Here is a 19,796-nt window from a genome sequence, read left to right as displayed (position 1 = left end):
ATCCTCCACAGCATCCACCAGCGTTCAGCTCTCCATACCCCAGACGCTGGAGCGGAAACGCAAATATAGTGCAACCCACCCGCACGCCCAAGCCCTTAATGTGCACATCTCCAGATTGCTTAGCCTGGAGATGCTGCCCTATAGGCTAGTAGAGACCGAGGCCTTTCGCAACCTCATGGCGGCGGCCGCCCCTCGGTATTCGGTCCCCAGCCGCCACTACTTTTCCCGATGTGCCGTCCCAGCCCTGCACCAGCACGTGTCAGACAACATCATCCGTGCCCTGACCAACGCCGTTTCTGACAAGGTCCACCTGACCACGGACACGTGGACGAGTGCTGCCGGGCAGGGCCACTATATATCGCTGACGGCACATTGGGTTAACTTGGTGGAGGCTGGGACCGAGTCTGACCCTGGGGCTGCTCATATACTGCCGACGCCGAGGATTGCGGGGCCTACCTCGGTCCAGGTGTTTCAGGCCTACTATGCCTCCTCCTCCTCCCACCCCTCCTCCACCTCCTCCTCCGAACTACCATCCGTGGGCACGGCGCCATCAGTCGGTAGCTCTAGGCACAGCAGCAGTGCCGTCGCTAAGCGACAGCAGGCGGTGCTCAAACTGCTGAGCCTAGGCGACAAAAGGCACACCGCCCAAGAGCTATTACAGGGCATCACGGCGCAGACTGATCTGTGGCTGGCACCGCTGAACCTCAAGCCGGGAATGGTTGTGTGTGACAACGGCCGTAACCTGGTGGCGGCTCTGCAACTCGGCAGACTGACACATGTGCCATGCCTGGCCCATGTGTTAAATCTGATAGTGCAGCGTTTCCTCAAGACATACCCCAATCTGTCTGATTTGCTCACGAAGGTGCGCCGCATCTGTGCGCATTTCAGGAAGTCCAGCCCAGATGCTGCCACTCTCAGGGCAGCGCAGCGCCGCCTCCAACTGCCCGCTCACCGACTGTTGTGCGACGTGCCCACGAGGTGGAATTCAACACTGACCATGTTATCCAGAGTTTACCAGCAGCGCAGAGCGATTGTAGACTGCCAGATGTCAACTTCCACCAGAACTGGTAGTCAGGTCAGTCAGCTTCCTCAAGTCTACAATGAGGAGTGGACGTGGATGTCTGATATCTGTCAGGTGCTGAGTAACTTTGAGGAGTCAACACAGATGGTCAGTGGCGATGCCGCCATCATCAGCCTCACCATCCCGCTGCTTGGCCTGTTGAAAAACTCTCTGGTCAGCATGAAGTCGGAAGCTTTGCGCTCGTCACAAGAGACGGGGGAAGAATATTCCCTTGTTGATAGCCAAAGCACCCTGAGGTCTGTTTCTCAGCGCATATCGGAGGAGGTGGAGGTGGAGGAGGATGAGGAGGAAGAGGAGGAGAATGTTGGCGAGACACAAGAGGGGACCATTGTTGAGTCCTTCACTGTTCAGCGTGTATGGGCAGAAGAAGAGGAGTTGGAGGAGTTGGAGGAGGAGGAAATGGACAGTCAGGCCAGTGAGGGGAGTGAATTCTTACGCGTTGGTACTCTGGCGCATATGGCAGATTTCATGCTAGGCTGCCTATCCCGTGACCCTCGCGTTCAAAGAATTTATTCCAGCACCGATTACTGGGTGTTCACTCTCCTGGACCCACGGTACAAGCAAAATCTTCCCACTCTCATCCCTGGAGAGGAAAGGAGTGTGAGAATGCATGAATACCAGCAGGCCCTGGTGCACAAGCTGAAACAGTATTTCCCTTCTGACAGCGCTAGCGGCAGAGTGCGTAGTTCTGCGGGACAAGTAGCGAGGGAGAGTAGGCGAGCAGGCAGCTTGTCCAGCACTGGCAAGGGTACGCTTTACAAGGCTTTTGCCAGCTTTATGTCACCCCAGCAAGACACTGTCACCTGTCCCCAGTCTCGGCAGAGTAGGGCTGATCTTTACAGAAAGATGGTGAGGGAGTACGTAGCTGACCATACCATCGTCCTAAATGATCACACAGCTCCCTACAACTACTGGGTTTCAAAGCTGGACATGTGGCACGAACTGGCGCTGTACGCCTTGGAGGTTCTTGCCTGCCCTGCCGCTAGCGTCTTGTCCGAGCGGGTTTTCAGTGCAGCTGGTGGCATCATCACCGATAAGCGTACACGCCTGTCGACTGACAGCGCTGACAGGCTGACGCTTATTAAAATGAATAAAGGCTGGATTTCTCAGAATTTCCAATCTCCACCAGGTGAAGGAAGCTCAACCTGAATAATTGATCCACTCCTCCTCCTCCTCATTTTCCTCCTTCTCCTCCTCTTTGTACAGTAAAGCAGAGGAAACTGGCTATTTTTTGACAGGGCCCACTGGCTCTTGCTATAGTACTTCATGCATTTAATTTTTCTGGAGGGCCACCTACCCGGTCCTCTGTTTGAAACAATTTTTGTGAGTGCCACATACAGGCACTCAATCTATTCCATTTTTCTGGAGGGCCACCTACCCGGTCCTCTGTTTTAAAAAATTTTTGGGACTGCCACATACAGGCACTCAATCTATTCCATTTTACTGCAGGGCCACCTACCTGCTCCTCTGGTTTGAACAATTTTTGGGACTGCCACATACAGGCACTCAATCTATTCCATTTTACTGGAGGGCCACCTACCTGCTCCTCTGGTTTGAAACATTTTTGGGACTGCCACATACAGGCACTCAATCTATTCCATTTTACTGCAGGGCCACCTACCTGCTCCTCTGGTTTGAACAATTTTTGGGACTGCCACATACAGGCACTCAATCTATTCCATTTTACTGCAGGGCCACCTACCTGCTCCTCTGGTTTGAAACATTTTTGGGACTGCCACATACAGGCACTCAATCTATTCCATTTTACTGCAGGGCCACCTACCTGCTCCTCTGGTTTGAACAATTTTTGGGACTGCCACATACAGGCACTCAATCTATTCCATTTTACTGCAGGGCCACCTACCTGCTCCTCTGGTTTGAACAATTTTTGGGACTGCCACATACAGGCACTCAATCTATTCCATTTTACTGCAGGGCCACCTACCTGCTCCTCTGGTTTGAACAATTTTTGGGACTGCCACATACAGGCACTCAATCTATTCCATTTTACTGGAGGGCCACCTACCTGCTCCTCTGGTTTGAAACATTTTTGGGACTGCCACATACAGGCACTCAATCTATTCCATTTTACTGCAGGGCCACCTACCTGCTCCTCTGGTTTGAACAATTTTTGGGACTGCCACATACAGGCACTCAATCTATTCCATTTTACTGCAGGGCCACCTACCTGCTCCTCTGGTTTGAAACATTTTTGGGACTGCCACATACAGGCACTCAATCTATTCCATTTTACTGCAGGGCCACCTACCTGCTCCTCTGGTTTGAACAATTTTTGGGACTGCCACATACAGGCACTCAATCTATTCCATTTTACTGCAGGGCCACCTACCTGCTCCTCTGGTTTGAACAATTTTTGGGACTGCCACATACAGGCACTCAATCTATTCCATTTTACTGCAGGGCCACCTACCTGCTCCTCTGGTTTGAACAATTTTTGGGACTGCCACATACAGGCACTCAATCTATTCCATTTTACTGGAGGGCCACCTACCTGCTCCTCTGGTTTGAAACATTTTTGGGACTGCCACATACAGGCACTCAATCTATTCCATTTTACTGCAGGGCCACCTACCTGCTCCTCTGGTTTGAACAATTTTTGGGACTGCCACATACAGGCACTCAATCTATTCCATTTTACTGCAGGGCCACCTACCTGCTCCTCTGGTTTGAAACATTTTTGGGACTGCCACATACAGGCACTCAATCTATCCCATTTTACTGGAGGGCCACCTACCTGCTCCTCTGGTTTGAAAAATGTTTGGGACTGCCACATACAGGCACTATCCAAATTAAATTGTCTCCATAGCAGCCTCCACACGTTGTCTCCATTGCTACCTCCAAAAGTCGTCCATATAGCTGCCTCCATACATCGTCCCTTTATCAAACGAGGTGTGTCAGGCAGAAATTTGGGTTGTTTTCATGGATTCCACATCAAAGTTGTTAACTTTGTCGCCACCCTGCTGTGTTATCCACAAAATATACTGGCAAACTTTTACCATTTAGGGATATTATTTCAGCGCTTCTTGCGCATCTGTTTACATTCCCCTCACCCGGCATATCCTAAACTTATAAGAACGCTACTACACTTGATCTTATACAAAAGGTTCTTAGAAGTGCTGTTTGGGGAGTAGCCTAGAGACAGGGGCTTGGATTGGCGAAAGCTCGCCTGGCAGCGGAACGCCAGCTCCATGCGCATCATGCGCTTCTTGCGCATCTGTTTACATTCCCCTCACCCGCCATATCCCAAACTTATGAGAACGCTACTACACTTAACTTGGTGCAGGCTGGGACCGAGTCTGACCCTGGGGCTGGTCATATACTGCCGACGCAGAGAATTGCGGGGCCTACCTCGGTCCAGGTCTCAAAGGCCTACTATACCTCCTCCCACCCCTCCTCCACCTCCTCCTCCTCCGAATTACCATCCGTGGGCATGGCGCCATCAGTCAGTAGCTCTAGGCACAGCAGCAGTGCCGTCGCTAAGCGACAGCAGGCGGTGCTGAAACTGCTGAGCCTAGGCGATAAAAGGCACACCGCCCAAGAGCTATTACAGGGCATTCCACATCAAAGTTGTTAACTTTGTCGCCACCCTGCTGTGTAATCCCCAAAATATACTTGCAAACTTTTACCATTTAGGGATATTATTTCAGCGCTTCTTGCGCATCTGTTTACATTCCCCTCACCCGGCATATCCTAAACTTATAAGAACGCTACTACACTTGATCTTATACAAAAGGTTCTTAGAAGTGCTGTTTGGGGAGTAGCCTATAGACAGGGGCTTGGATTGGCGAAAGCTCGCCTGGCAGCGGAGCGCCAGCTCCATGCCAAGATCCAACTAACATAGTTTTAACTGCAGCACCTTTAATCTACTACTAGTTCACTGCCTCCATACATCGTCCCCTTATCAAACGAGCTGTGTCAGGCAGAATTTTGGGTTATTTTCATGGCTTCCATGTTAACTTTGTCGCCACCCTGCTGTGTAATCCACAAAATATACTGGCAAACTTTTATCATGTACCGATATTATTTGAGCGCTTCTTGCTCACCTCCTTTGGTTCCTCTCTGCCACCCATTGGTTTGAAGCCTGAGTCCATTTAGGGTATGTCGCCATGACACTCTCTAGCCTGCTGCCGCTGCCTCTGCATGCCGTCCCCTATAGTGTCAGGGTCAATTATTGGATGTTTTAGATGCTATCTAGCTTCATTCTGTCACTCTGTCATGGCCATGCTGTTGCCCATAATTTTGGCATAATGGTGCGATTATGCAGCCTCAGAGGCATCCATGCATGCTGCCCCTGCTGTTTCCTGTCCATTTCCGTGGTGTTTCCATCCTTTTCTGAGGTTCCCAGGTGTTTGGCCAAGCTTCCCTGTGCAGAGCCTTGGTCCCCTTGAAAAATGCTCGAGTCTCCCATTGACTTCAATGGGGTTCGTTATTCGAGACGAGCACTCGAGCATCGGGAAAAGTTCGTCTCGAATAACGAGTACCCGAGCATTTTAGTGTTCGCTCATCTCTAATCTTAATCCTGATTAAAGTATGCTGATAATATTACTAATAACACCTTAACATAGCGCCATCCAATCGCCAGAGCACTGTAATAGACACTACACATGCTGAGGCTGTGTCACACACTAATAGGTCAGTCAGGGACACAAACATTATTGGCATCTAGTACCTTACAGGTGACCATCTGCTCCATCAGGAAGAGGACTTCATTACCACTTCTCCCAACCATGGTTTTTCATTGTTGAATTCACCGGCAGATATCTTCAGTTCCTGCCATCTCCACACTGCGCCCACAAAAATACCAGTCACTTACATCATGATGTCACATGGAAAACGACACTGTGCTTCTAAATAATTTATATCCCAAACTACATAATGTTAACCCATATATATGTATATATATATATTTTTATATATATATATATATATATATATATATATATATGCACCCTCCAATCTACAAAATTAATAAAAAGACCCTTAATGATTTTATAAATGGTGCAACCCTATTATATATGCACTCACCCGCAACTTTATTAGGTACACCTGTCCAACTGCTCGTTAACACTTAATTTCTAATCAGACAATCACATGGCGGCAACTCAGTGCATCAGTGCATTTAGGCATGTAGACATGGTCAAGACAATCTCCTGCAGTTCAAACCGAGCATCAGTATGGGGAAGAAAGGTGATTTGAGTGCCTTTGAACGTGGCATGGTTGCTGGTGCCAGAAGGGCTGGTCTGAGTATTTCAGAAACTGCTGATCTTCTGGGATTTTCACGCACAACCATCTCTAGGGTTTACAGAGAATGGTCCGAAAAAGAAAAAACATCCAGTGAGCGGCAGTTCTGTGGGCGGAAATGCCTTGTTGATGCCAGAGGTCAGAGGAGAATGGGCAGACTGGTTCGAGCTGATAGAAAGGCAATAGTGACTCAAATCGCCACCCGTTACAACCAAGGTAGGCAGAAGAGCATCTCTGAATGCACAGTACGTCGAACTTTGAGGCAGATGGGCTACAGCAGCAGAAAACCACACCGGGTGCCACTCCTTTCAGCTAAGAACAGGAAACTGAGGCTACAATTTGCACAAGCTCATAGAAATTGGACAGTAGAAGATTGGAAAAACGTTGCCTGGTCTGATGAGTCTCGATTTCTGCTGCGACATTCGGATGGTAGGGTCAGAATTTGGCGTCAACAACATGAAAGCATGGATCCATCCTGCCTTGTATCAACGGTTCAGGCTGGTGGTGGTGGTGTCATGGTGTGGGGAATATTTTTTTGGCACTCTTTGGGCCCCTTGGTACCAATTGAGCATCATTGCAACGCCACAGCCTACCTGAGTATTGTTGCTGACCATGTCCATCCCTTTATGACCACAATGTACCCAACATCTGATGGCTACTTTCAGCAGGATAATGCGCCATGTCATAAAGCTGGAATCATCTCAGACTGGTTTCTTGAACATGACAATGAGTTAACTGTACTCAAATGGCCTCCACAGTCACCAGATCTCAATCCAATAGAGCATCTTTGGGATGTGGTGGAACGGGAGATTCGCATCATGGATGTGCAGCCGACAAATCTGCGGCAACTGTGTGATCATGTCAATATGGACCAAAATCTCTGAGGAATGCTTCCAGCACCTTGTTGAATCTATGCCACGAAGAATTGAGGCAGTTCTGAAGGCAAAAGGGGATCCAACCCATTACTAGCATGGTGTACATAATATATAAAGCTCCCATGTACAACACCCCACCAGTGAAATTATATACAGTACCCAAACAGCTCCCAACCCCCAGCTTTAATGTATACAATACACCTTAACCTCCCTACCAATAAATACTCCTCTTATTATTTAAGATCTGGCCCCTATATACAACCCCCCACTTTATTTATATATATACCCCATCAGCCCACCTCCCAGTTCAAATAATATCCATCCCTTATAATCAGCTCCACCCACAGTTTAGTTATATACAGAGATGGGCGAATTTTTCACGATTCGATCAGGTTTGTCAAATTTTCTCTTCAATTCCATGGGCACTTACAGGGGCACACTTGACCAAACAGTTGAAGTGGGAAAGCAGCCTGACAAGGTAACATCTGTGCCAGCTCAAAAGGACTGAGCTGAGGGCCAAGACCCCACTATAAAGTTAAAGGTTGCACTCTTTTTACATTGACATCAGATGACTCCATAGATTATGACAGCCATTATAGTGTGCAGGATAACTTTCCCCTCCCACTCTGTGCTGAAACTTCCTCTTCTGCAGTGACATTATATCAAGCAGAAGAAAGGAGAGCCCCTTCATGCCGACTGTTTCACCCCGCCCCCCACTGCTACTCAGCACTCCCCCTCCCTCTGCCTGATATAATCTCACAGCAGCACAGTGCTTGGATTTAGTGTCCTTGGTTTATCCATGTTGGATTTTGATTTCCTCTAAGTGTCATGTAACAAAATTATGCAAATGATCCTGAGGGGCTTTGGGCTCCAAAGATGTTAAATGAGCCTGGGGCCCCTCAGGCTCATTTGTGTAAAAAAAACACTGAAATACTTTTGTTATTTTAGCATAGCTATAATACAGCTAATCCGGGACAGTTTTTTTCTGGAGCAGTGAAATTGCTGGGTGGGATGGATGTTCCAGGCCAGGGCTTACAAGCCCTCTGTAAAGCCATAGCTGGGCCTTTAATGAAATACCCACTCCTGATGCCACCCTTTAACTCAATGTCCACCCCAGATACCCCAATTAAACCAAATGTCCACCCCAGATCCCCTCCTTTAACTAAATGTCCATCCCAGATACCCCATTTAACCAAATGTCCATCCCAGATGACCCCCTTTTAATTAAATGTCCATCCCAGATGGGCCACTTTATCTAAATGTCCAGCCCAGATACCCCAATTTAACTAAATGTCCATCCCATATGCCCCCCTTTAACTAAAAGTCCATCCCACATGGCCCCCTTTATCTAAATGTCCGCCCTAGATGCCCGCCTTTAATGAAATGTCCATCCCAGAAGTCCCCCTTTAATGAAATTTCAATCCCAGAAGGCCCCCTTTAATGAAATGTCCACAGCAGGGCTCTCTTGAAAGAAAAAAAAATATCTATACTTACCTTCCAGCTTCTTCTCCATGACGCGGCGGCATCGTTTCAATAAACTTCATCTAAGGAATTTGGATCTACAGCAGTGAGTGCCATCATTCCTCTTTTTCCTTTTTGAATATTTTTGCATTAACATTTTTATAAAAAGTGATTTAACGGGTTGTATAGTTCCCAAAATAGTATGTGGCACAAAAAAATTAATAAAATAAAAACACTTTAACCCTTTAATGACCAAGGGTACATGTCCAGGTCAATATATAAAGATCTGTTATAATCTTCATTAAATAATTACTGTATATCGTTGGAACAGCATTACAAATCATAACAATTTTTACTTTTTATCATGACATATAAGACTTTAAGTAGATGGGATAGTTTACATTATGAGGCACATTTACTTACCCTGTCCTGTGGCGATCCCCGCTCTGCGGTGTCCGACGATCATGGACTTCACGGTGATTCACTAAGATCATGCGCCCGGTTTCCTGTATGTGTCACTTCCCCGCTCAGGTCCACTGGAGTTCACCTTCCTCTTCCTGGTGGATGTAAGTGTACGTCTTGTGACACAATGTTAAAACCCGCGCTCAGTGCGAATCCGTCGGATCGACCGACGGCCCGCCCTGTCGCATGAAAGCCGGCACCGATGCGCCAAAATCCAATTGCGTGCAACACAATCCCGTTCTAAATGCCTGTCCCAGTGGACCCTTAGTAAATAAGCCCCCATATGTTTGTGGCTGCGCTCAAAAGACTCTTTCTCTCACCACACAGGTTATAATTCAAATGAGATAGACAGGGAACATTTCCTCGTCCAGGGTAGTGGAAAAAAGCAGAACACTCCTATGTTCCCACCTAAATGAAAGACGTAGGCAGCACCATAGTGTAGATTATCCAAGAGTAATTTTAATATCTTTTTTTAAAATTATACTCCCAAAAATACTTTGTAAAAAGGCCTATATGTTTAAACATATGCTGAACAAGCCAAGCAGTCTTAGCCCACAGTATAGGTATAGTTTACATGTTTACATGTTTAGTTAACATGTTTATTGTTTACAGAATTTGGATACATATGACTAAAATAATAAGCAGTTCAATTGTATAAACCTCTTAAATGCTGTAGCAAAATTGAATAAACCATTTAAAATAAGTTACCAATATGAACTTCATCAATCCGCCAATCTTCCCCAGGTTCAGTGACAGATGAAGAGTGTGCTTGTAGTTTTGCAAACTGTCAGTTCTGTAATTGTAGCTCTCTCCCACTCTTCCTCCTGCCTTCAGCTGACATTTCAAAGACCAAAGTAGCTGTATATAAAAATCACTCTCTCGACTGTAACTTTAACAGTCAATATCTGCAATATTAAATGCAATTTCAAAAATACAGTTCTGTTGTCAGTAGGTGTCTGGCAGTGAGGATATACATATGTGTGCAAAAATGTATAAGTGTATATGTGATTTATATATGCTCTATATGTGTGTATATGTGATATGTACATCTATATGTGTGTTTAAATTCTCTATGTGTGTATATAGTGTTTATACTGTATGTATGTGTGTGTATGTGGTGTATATACTATATATGTGTGTATATGATACTTTATGCAACACACAACAAACACCTAAGCTAACCCTAACATGCAATTACATGGATTGTTAATACAGACAACAAAAGCTAACTTTGGGTAAAGATCTATGTTACAAATAAAACTTACTGCAGTGTTAGAGCAAATAACCATGCACTTAACCATCTGACAATCAAAGCAAATATAGACACATATAACGCAACTGAATGGACCTACAAGAAGTTTTGGTGTATCAATCCAATGTTATTGGAGAACCACATCAGCCTGAATAAAAGATGGATAAAATTGTGAATAAATACCTGGTAGTAATGACAATGTAAAAAGAAAAAACAGGAGAACAAAGGTCCTGCTGACAGTCTTCCAAGTTTACAATGAAAACTTACAGCTGCCTGAAAAGTAGGTTTCTTCGTTTCCAACCTGGGGGACCAGATTTGCAGATATAATCCCCGTCCGGCGGCAAACACTTCGTGTGCGATCCAAGAAGTAGTTCTGTATGGTGATGTCACCGCAACACGGTAAGTGGTGGAAGACAAATTTCCTTTCCAATGCATTTCAAAGACTTGAAATGACTTCTTCGTCAGTGAATTGGATCTCGTGGTTCTAGTGTGATATATATAAATATGTACACTGTGACTATGAAGTACAATTTGTTAAGGAGAAAACAAGCCCTCATATAGTTCTTTACATGCAAAAATAAAAAAGTTATAGATTTTTGAAGGTGGGGAGTAAAAATTGGAAACACAAAAAACTAAAAAGGGCCTAGTCATTAAGGGGTTAATGTATTTTTTTCTTATTCATTTTTTTTTTACTTATCTTTTTTATTTATGTCCCTCAATTGTCAGAAAAGACCTTTTATACTTTTCATTTACTTTCTATTTTTAAATTTATCATTTCACTGTCTGCCTTCAGCGGGAGACCAGACACTCAGCTGTTTGATCACTCTAAAAATGTATTATGATGTGTATTATGATGTAAGCTTTAGGGTCCCCAACCAGGATTATTAGGGGAATGGGGGGACTAGAATACAATGACAGATTACAAAATTTGGGATTATTCAGTTTTGAAAAAAGACGACTGAGGGGAGACCTCATTACAATGTACAAATACCTGAACGGACAGTACAAGGATCTCTTCAAAGATCTTTTTATACCTAGGCCTGTGACCAGGACAAGGGGGCATCCTCTACGCCTAGAGGAGAGGCGATTCTACCATCACCATAGACAAAGGTTCTTTACTGTAAGAGCAGTGAGACTATGGAACGCTCTGCCGCAGGAGGTTGTTATGGCGGACTCTATGTACACGTTCAAGAGAGGCCTGGATGTCTTTCTGGAGAGAAAAAATATCACGGGTTATGGGGATAAAACATTTATTTAATTCTTGAAGGTTGGACTTGATGGACTTGCGTCTCCTTCCAGCCTTATATACTATGATACTATGATACAGCGGGTGGAGGAACCAGTTAAATATAGCCACTAGGATGGACACTTTGTTCTATAGATAACAAGCCTTCATATGCTTCTGCAAAATGGAAAAAATAAAAAGCTGGAGCTATTTGGATTATCGCGAGTACAAATATCTCTGCAGGTTTATCGAGTGGGCTCACCGGCTGAGGTCTCTCCATACAGGGTGGTTGTTTTCTGCAAAATTGTTTTCTGCAAAAACACCCAACGGGAACACCTGCAATCGTTATGAACCCTTTGATGGCCACCGGCAAAGCGCCTTTCCCTAGAACTAGATATAAAAATTAAAAAAATAGTAAAAATCATAAACATGTTAGATATCAATGCGTCCTAAAATGTCTGTTCTATCAAAATATAATAAGAGTTATTCCCGGCATTCAACCCGCATTCAAAATAGCGCCCAAAGTCAAAGATGCCACTTCTTTGCCTTTTTGCAACATATAAAAGTGCCTGGTTGTTGAGGGGTTAATTTTCACATAGTCACACATGCGGCCAAACACACAAGGATTTGGTTGTCAACCGATGGTTGATTTATCTGTGATACTGAACCCTTTAGGAGCCCATAGTTTCCCAAATAACTCAAGCAACTCAAGGGTCCCAGCAATCTTTTGACCCATTATTCTTGTTATCATCTTATCCAGAAATTTATTTAAATAAACAATGACAGATGCAACAACAGACTGGCTGAAGGAACCCCAACTTTATGGGAAAGCATACATGTGCACCAGATATATATATCACAGATTGAACATTTACTGGATGATATACAATGCCTCAGAAACCAATGCTGCACAATATAATCACCCTGAGAACATGGATACATAGAAATAAAAGAAATTCTTCTTGTCACAATACTGTTGTGATATCGGAAAGGCCACTGCGGCTTACCCCCTTTTGCAGACATAATCAATGGGGTCATAACAAAATACACAAATAAGCAAGAAAATCTTGTAAAAGTAACATATAGTAGCAGGTAAGTACGTGGACAAAGAATGTCACTGGGAACAGGTTTCTTCTGCCCATTAACAATGACCATCTAAGCTTCCGTCTAGAGCTGTGTATAGTAGCAGCAGGTTAATATATATAATAACATTTTTATTATGAACTTGAAAGCTTAGATGAAATGTATAGAAGATCGGGTAGAAAACTGTGATATGACAGACATGAGAGGAAGAGAGCTTTTATACAGCATTTTATCTGCAATTAGACAATAATGAGTTTAATGAGCAGACTTGAAAGGATCTTATGTTTTTCAATATGATTTTCCCTTTTTAAACCTCTTTGCAGTGTAAAAATTTCCATATTTTCAATCATCACTGACATTGAAATCACAGGAACAATGGATACTTATTTAACAATGTCTGACAAATATCCCAGTGTTTTATATGCTTAAGATTCTACAGTTGCTACATTTTGCTTTGTTTTACACCTGCATACATCCACATGTCTGGTTTTAGATTTCAGTATGCAGACTGGACTAAATCAAAGCATACTTAGGCTAATACACCAGAATTAGTGATAAAGTGACTAGGTGATATAGTACAATAGTACTACAGTATAGTATACTTTTTATCATAGTCTTTTTAGGGACACAATATTGTAACAAAATATTATAAGCAGTGTCCCACCTGTCAAAGGGTTTCTGATATTTCACCTCTTCTTCATTGAAGTAAATGAAGTCAAGCTGCAGTATTACACACACAAGCTCTTGACAGTTGTGGTGCTTGTTTTTTGGAAGGAAGATGTTTTAGTGTGCTATTAAATTAAGAGAATTTTTTTTTTTTTAATTTTTAAGTGTAACTGAAAGATGTTTAAAATATCAGCTACTTCTTAAGCTCTCTTAATGCCATTGATAAGCATGGCATGACATTAGTAGACATACAGTATTTTTTGGATTATGAGGCACACCGGAGTATAAGGTGCACCATCAATAAATGCCTGCTAAAACATCTAGGTTCATATATAAGGCGCACTGGCCTATAAGGCGCACCTGCTTATAAGGATGAATGACCAGCAGGTAGCAGACCTGTGCACAGATAAAGGCAGCTGCTGTCTGTAAGTATGGTTCATATATAATGCGCACTGGACTATAAGGATTTTTTGTGTGCCTTATAGTCCGAAAAATACAGTAAAAAGAAAGATAAAGTGTGCTAAATATGACAATTTATATAAGTAGCAGCAGTAGATTTGTGGAAAGATTATGGTCCCACGATATGTGAGTGTTATTTACCTTTATTTATCGAATGATTATTATAATTAATATAATACAAAAAGCTGGTTTACATGTGCCGTAGAGCTCTGGTACTTCTCCTTTAGTCTCTAATAGTGACTCATCTTAAGTTCTCTTCAGTACTTTTAGCATAAAAAGGTGATTCTGTAAAGGGGGATGGTTATTTGATGGGGTAAAAGTAGGTGAGTCCCTTTAAGTAGTATAAGAAATGTGGCCCTGTAAACTCTGACATCACATAGGTGTTAAGGAGATCGCACTGGTTTCGGACGCCATCTTGACTAAGGGACTGTCCGCCATTTTAAGTATTAGCAAAGGATCACGCTGGGGGTCAAAGCACTGTCCAGTTCAAACTTCATTTTATGTAACCGGTTTGCTCGCCTGCCAGCTAATTCCCTTTGACATTTAATGATAAGCTAGTCTGTCCTTCATCTTTAGTTCAATATTTTGATTTTTGGTGCCAGTTTATCTCTTTCTTCTCAGGAAATTAGTATAAACAATATCTGTGTAAAAGGTCCCTGAGAACTGAGCACAATTAATTAACTTTTTGTAGAATGTATTAGAGGGCGGTTGTAGTACACTTAAACTTAGCCTATAGCATCCAAGCACCTTATTTCCTTGTCACGCTCACCAATGCTGATCTTTCTGTTTTTTTATACATGCAGCGGTGAATAAAGGGGAGAAGATCTTTACATACACTAAGAGACTGACGTGTCTTGGTTTTATGTTCAGGAACATAGCTTCAATATTCACCACTATTTTAGTTTCTTCCCTTCCAATGTGTTATAGCTTCCTCATGTATAGACCTAAGTAGTTGCCATGTTGTTACTTGGCGACTTTGTTGTGTAAGTGAAGAGCGCAGGGCATTGTGATGTTCATGGTAAAATTCCATAATCTTTTGAATTTTGACATACGTTTGCTTTTCACAGCAGTACTCTATCTTTACCAGTGACTGACACAATAGATAACCTATTCTGTCAAGGCTAGATATTTAGAAACGACAAGTGATGCAAAGCGCTTTTGTTCAGATATGTGTAGTACAACTCTTTGAAGCTCTACCTAGTTGTAAGAATATGAATTTCAGCAGTTTTTCTAAATACACTTTTATAGATATCAAAAGGTTTCTTAGGTTCACGGTTCTAGAAGGTGATTTGATGCATGCTTCATGTATATAAATACAGAATAAAAATATGTGTGAATCATTTTAATTGGCTTCATCGTTTTTACATAAATTGTTTTAAAAATATGTCTTTTTTTAGTATATATACATACACACATAAATATCTAATCATATAAATTAGAAGTTTGTAGCCCAGAACTACTTAAGTGCTTTGTTTCCAGTGCTGGATTGGCTGGCGATAGCAGATGCTGGTATTTGCGAAGACTTTTGCCGTTTTGGGGTCTACAAGCTTTCTTAATAGCCCTAATTTTCCATCATTTTTTTCTTTAGGTGGTCAAAAGGTGTGTGGGATTCTTGAAAACACAGATATTTTCATAAAAATAATATTTTTTTTTTACAATGTAATGTATTGTTTGTCCATAAATACATTGAATTTGAATAGAGGTGACTTTGATGGGCAATACCAATCAATGACACTTTAACAGACTTTACGGTCACATTTACACCTTGAGCTGAATACATCAGTTTCTGAAAATTATTAGCAATTTTTTGCAAGGTTTTTTCTTGTCACTTGCAATTTACTCATCCAGGGGATCTTCTTCAGATCTGAAGACTCCAGAAAACAATGTTATTCCCTCTTAAGCATCTGTATTCTTAATGCATATCAGGGCACCTTTGGCGCCATAGTATGTAATTGGCGGCCAAGAAATAGACTGCCCCCTCCTCTATATCAGGCACTTTGCAATGCTAATCCTGCCTTATAAATATTTGAATTCACACATCAGTATTACAAGTAGTTAATGAACATTGACTCACTACGAACATGAAAATGTATAATGTCCTGCTAAAAATGATTTTGTAGCGTGCTTATGGAATTCAAAATGATGATGGTTCTTTATTTTTTATTACTATTTACATTTTCAGAATGTCATAGAATATCCCTTTGTCAAATAAAAAAAATGGAACAATGGAACAATAATTCCAAAGTTTACATTAGATGATCATCAATTAGATGTATTGTTTTTTATAATTCAGCATCTAATTATAGCTTCAGAAGTATCTAAGATAAGTCAAAAGAAAGCTAAGGAGTTTCTTGATAAATAATAAGACTATATTACCTTTGAATCCATAGGCAGATATTGGCCCAAAACATGACGGGTCCATCGGTAAAAAATATAACTGAACTTTAATTCCAATATTAAGAAAGGGGCCTGAGATATATCTCACAGTGCTATTTTATATTACAGCACAAATATATTACCCCAGAGCTTAAAAACTATAATATTTTAGACTCTTCAATATCATAAAATATATCAAAATCGTTCTTAGTTCTTTTAATATTATCTCATAATAAAATATTATCTGACCATCAAAGTCAAAATATATATCCCTTGCTTATTTTTTCTGCACATACAAAACATATTTGTCTTTGGCCTTATGTACACAAACATATGCATACATATAGCCAGGTGCAGGAGGGAAGGAGGGGGGAGCAGTCCTCACACCTCTCCATTGAATGCTGAGTGGCTGCCTGGCTTGGCCACTGTGCCATGAGATACCATGTGCTCACCACAATATGACCAGGTGCCATAGACATCTATGGGGCCATGATACACCCACAAATTGGGTGCATGATGCCTAAATCTTTAGTATTATCTTAGAGTGCACTTGTCTAATATTGTCTTATTGCATATTGACTTATTTGGGGAGATTTATCAAGCTGCCTCAGAGTACGAATGTGCAACCAATTACAGTTCCCCTTTAAAATATTCATGAGCACTGGTAAAATCAAAGCTGAGCCGTTGATTGGTTGCTATGAGCAACTATGAACATTCTTACTCTTAGGTAGATTGATAAATCTCCCCCATTACCTCAGAGTTATGGGGGAGTTGAACCTTTTTTTTTTCTTTTGGTGTACTTTGCTTCATGCTGTTGCTATAGAATTGTGGCACAGCTCAGTAATAAATGTGTTGCAAACTATGACTAAGCACTACCACGTCCCTTTGGGTGCACAATTTTCTAAAGTTTTGGACAAAGTGCAATTGAGACACAAAAGTGGCGCAAACAATTAAGAAATACATGTTCAATCTTGTAACAATATTTACCATGTCACTTTTGATATCGTTATAATATATATAATCTTGTTGCCCGACCCAGAACCCGGTACATTGCAGTGTCCTATATATTTTGTAGCAGTCAGAGAACTGTCCCATGTTATTTTAGTTTGTAATATCTCACAAACACAGTTTTGGGATATAAAAGCACACATATTATCCGATTGGCTTATCTCAAAGCCTGAAATCGTATTTTTGAGGTGAATTTAATCTCAGAACTCACACATACACACACTTGTCTGTAAGATATCTAGGTCTACTTTCACTATTTTGGCCATTAAGTGAATTTTTCTAATTAATGGATTTGATATTTAGTTACAATGAGCCATGAAATGACAACTTGAATTTCCATCACAAATCGAAATGCACTGTATGTGCCTCCACCTACAGTTCATGAACAGCAGCAACACAGAATTGAATGATAGGATATGAAATTGTGAATGAACATTGTGATTTTTTTTTTAGTTCAGCCACATTTTCCAAAATTCATTCCGTAGCAGCAAATAATCTCCTTGAAAGTTTTGCGCATCTCCAAACTGCGGAAAGCATAAATCAGGGGGTCAATGACTGAGTTGCACATAATGAGGATTAAGTACATGTTGAAGTAGGCGCCGTAGCAGATGCAGTAGGAGTTAGCAGGACAAGAAATGAAAAGGATGAGGTGGAGGAAAAAGGGTGCCCAACACACAACAAATACCCCCAAAAGTATGGTAATGGTAATGGCACCTTTCATGCATGTCCGCTGCTGCACCACACCATTCACTGGCAGTGCAGCAATCCGCTTAACATGGAGACGGGCAAAAAGAAACATGTGAACATACATGGTGGCCATCAGGACAAGCATGGTGAAGAACATGGTGATAAGACAAACAATGACTGTTTTGCTCTGGGAATAAACAATAAATACAATACCACATGTGATGCAGGATACCCAGATGACTATGATTAAGGCTAAGGCCTTTTTGACCGTCATGATGCTGTGGTAACGTAGAGCGTAAAATATGGTGATGTACCGGTCTATGGCAATAACCAAAAGGCTGCAGATAGAAGCTACCAGGGATATACAGATCAAGGAGTCAAACACATCATCCAACTGTCGGAGAAGGTTGTCTCCTATGTCTAGATACTTATTTTGCACTGCAATGACAATAGTTTCCAAGGCATTTGAGACACTGACCAACATGTCTGCAACAGCCAAGCTACAAAGGAAAAAGTACATAGGGGAGTGGAGGTTCTTGTTCTTTAGGATAGCCAGTATGACCAGTATGTTTTCCAACAAGCTGATAATCCCAAGTGTCAAGAATACCTCAGTCTTAATGAAGATCTGCTCGCAGAACTGAATGCCATCACTGATGTTGGGAGGTAGGGTTTCATTGAAGTCCAGCGTCCCATTCAGCTGAATAGAATGAATAAAGAAGAGGTCACTGGACGCATTCATGTCTGAAGCTTTGTGGAGGGTCGCAAATAAAGCATGACTGGGGGTATAGACTTCCATTCTCCAAGTGTGTTCAGTCAAAGCTTTTCAGATAAACCTTGTTGATGTTCCTGAATCATCCCCCATGGTAATGAGACTAAGACCTTGACTTTTTAAAGACTTTGGCCAGAAGATACCCAAGCATAAAGACGAGACAGCTGCTTCTTCTCCTGGATTTTCAGTTTTCTTCCCCAGTTTCCTTGCGTGCAGATGTTGGAGCCTGCACGTTGTTCTGCTTGCTGCGCTCCATCTGCACTTGATCAATGTGAAGCAGCCGTTACAAGGCAATCCTCAGGTTTTTTACATTCATTCATTGCTCGGACTCCTCCTTAGTCTCCATCATACCATGTTGTAATATTAGAGAACAGGTACGCCACTGAGTGACGGTAGCTTTGCAATGCATAGCAGCAGGTGCTACAGGACAAGTGGATTGCAAGAAACTGAAGTGATTGAGTGCCCTCTTATGGAAGGAGACGGTGGTAATCTAAAAATGATCCTGGGGTTACTGTGGGATAAACATTATTCCTTTAAGTATACTCCTCAGCTGCTGCAGAACCTCTTGATGGCTATGCAGCCTTTGAGGTAATTTTGATAATGTAATGAAGGAGCAGAGATGGGTATTGTAATAGTTGTATGCCTCTATTGTATGTTCTATAATCTTCTATAACATGTTGTAATTCTCTGCTCCTGAGATATGCACTGTCATGTACTGTCATGTACTCTACATCAAGATGTACAAAATATACATATGTACATAATAATCCTACCTGTGAATTTGTTTTTTTATGAGCAGCTGAGGTGTATATAATGTGGTTGTTCCACTATGCTGTAACATGATGTTCTTCAGCACCTAAGGCATAAATAATAATTTTTTCCAGCATCTTTTTATTGTTATCATTTTATTCAACAGCCCAAGTGTGTATAATAATACTCTGCAGCATTAGAGATGCACATTATGAGGTTGTGTACAGTCTAATGTTCACCAGCAACTCAGGTGTGATTTATTAGAATCTCTGACAGCTCAGCTGTGATGCAACGTTCTGCAAAAGCTAAGACAAGTTTTAAGATGTTCTATAATGTATGAAGTAAACCAAGAAAATATTTTACACCATGCATATTCTTTA

General features: G+C 42.1%; 1 protein-coding gene across 1 annotated transcript; it reads right to left on the bottom strand.

Moving 5' to 3' along the window:
• Positions 1–17,586: 17,586 nt before the first annotated feature.
• Positions 17,587–19,102, bottom strand: MC3R (melanocortin 3 receptor). Its single transcript, XM_072110676.1, has one exon. The coding sequence runs from the start codon at positions 18,691–18,693 to the stop codon at positions 17,665–17,667; it is 1,029 nt and encodes a 342-aa protein (XP_071966777.1). The 5' UTR covers positions 18,694–19,102; the 3' UTR covers positions 17,587–17,664.
• Positions 19,103–19,796: the final 694 nt, after the last annotated feature.

The sequence above is a fragment of the Engystomops pustulosus genome, chromosome 6 (assembly GCF_040894005.1).
Source record: "Engystomops pustulosus chromosome 6, aEngPut4.maternal, whole genome shotgun sequence".
Classification (NCBI taxonomy): domain Eukaryota; kingdom Metazoa; phylum Chordata; class Amphibia; order Anura; family Leptodactylidae; genus Engystomops; species Engystomops pustulosus.
This window is presented reverse-complemented; position numbering and strand designations above follow the sequence as displayed.

What these genes read in the sequence shown, in the direction of transcription:
- MC3R (XM_072110676.1), bottom strand. Translation starts at nt 18,693, where the DNA reads ATGGAAGTCTATACCCCCAGTCATGCTTTATTTGCGACCCTCCACAAA.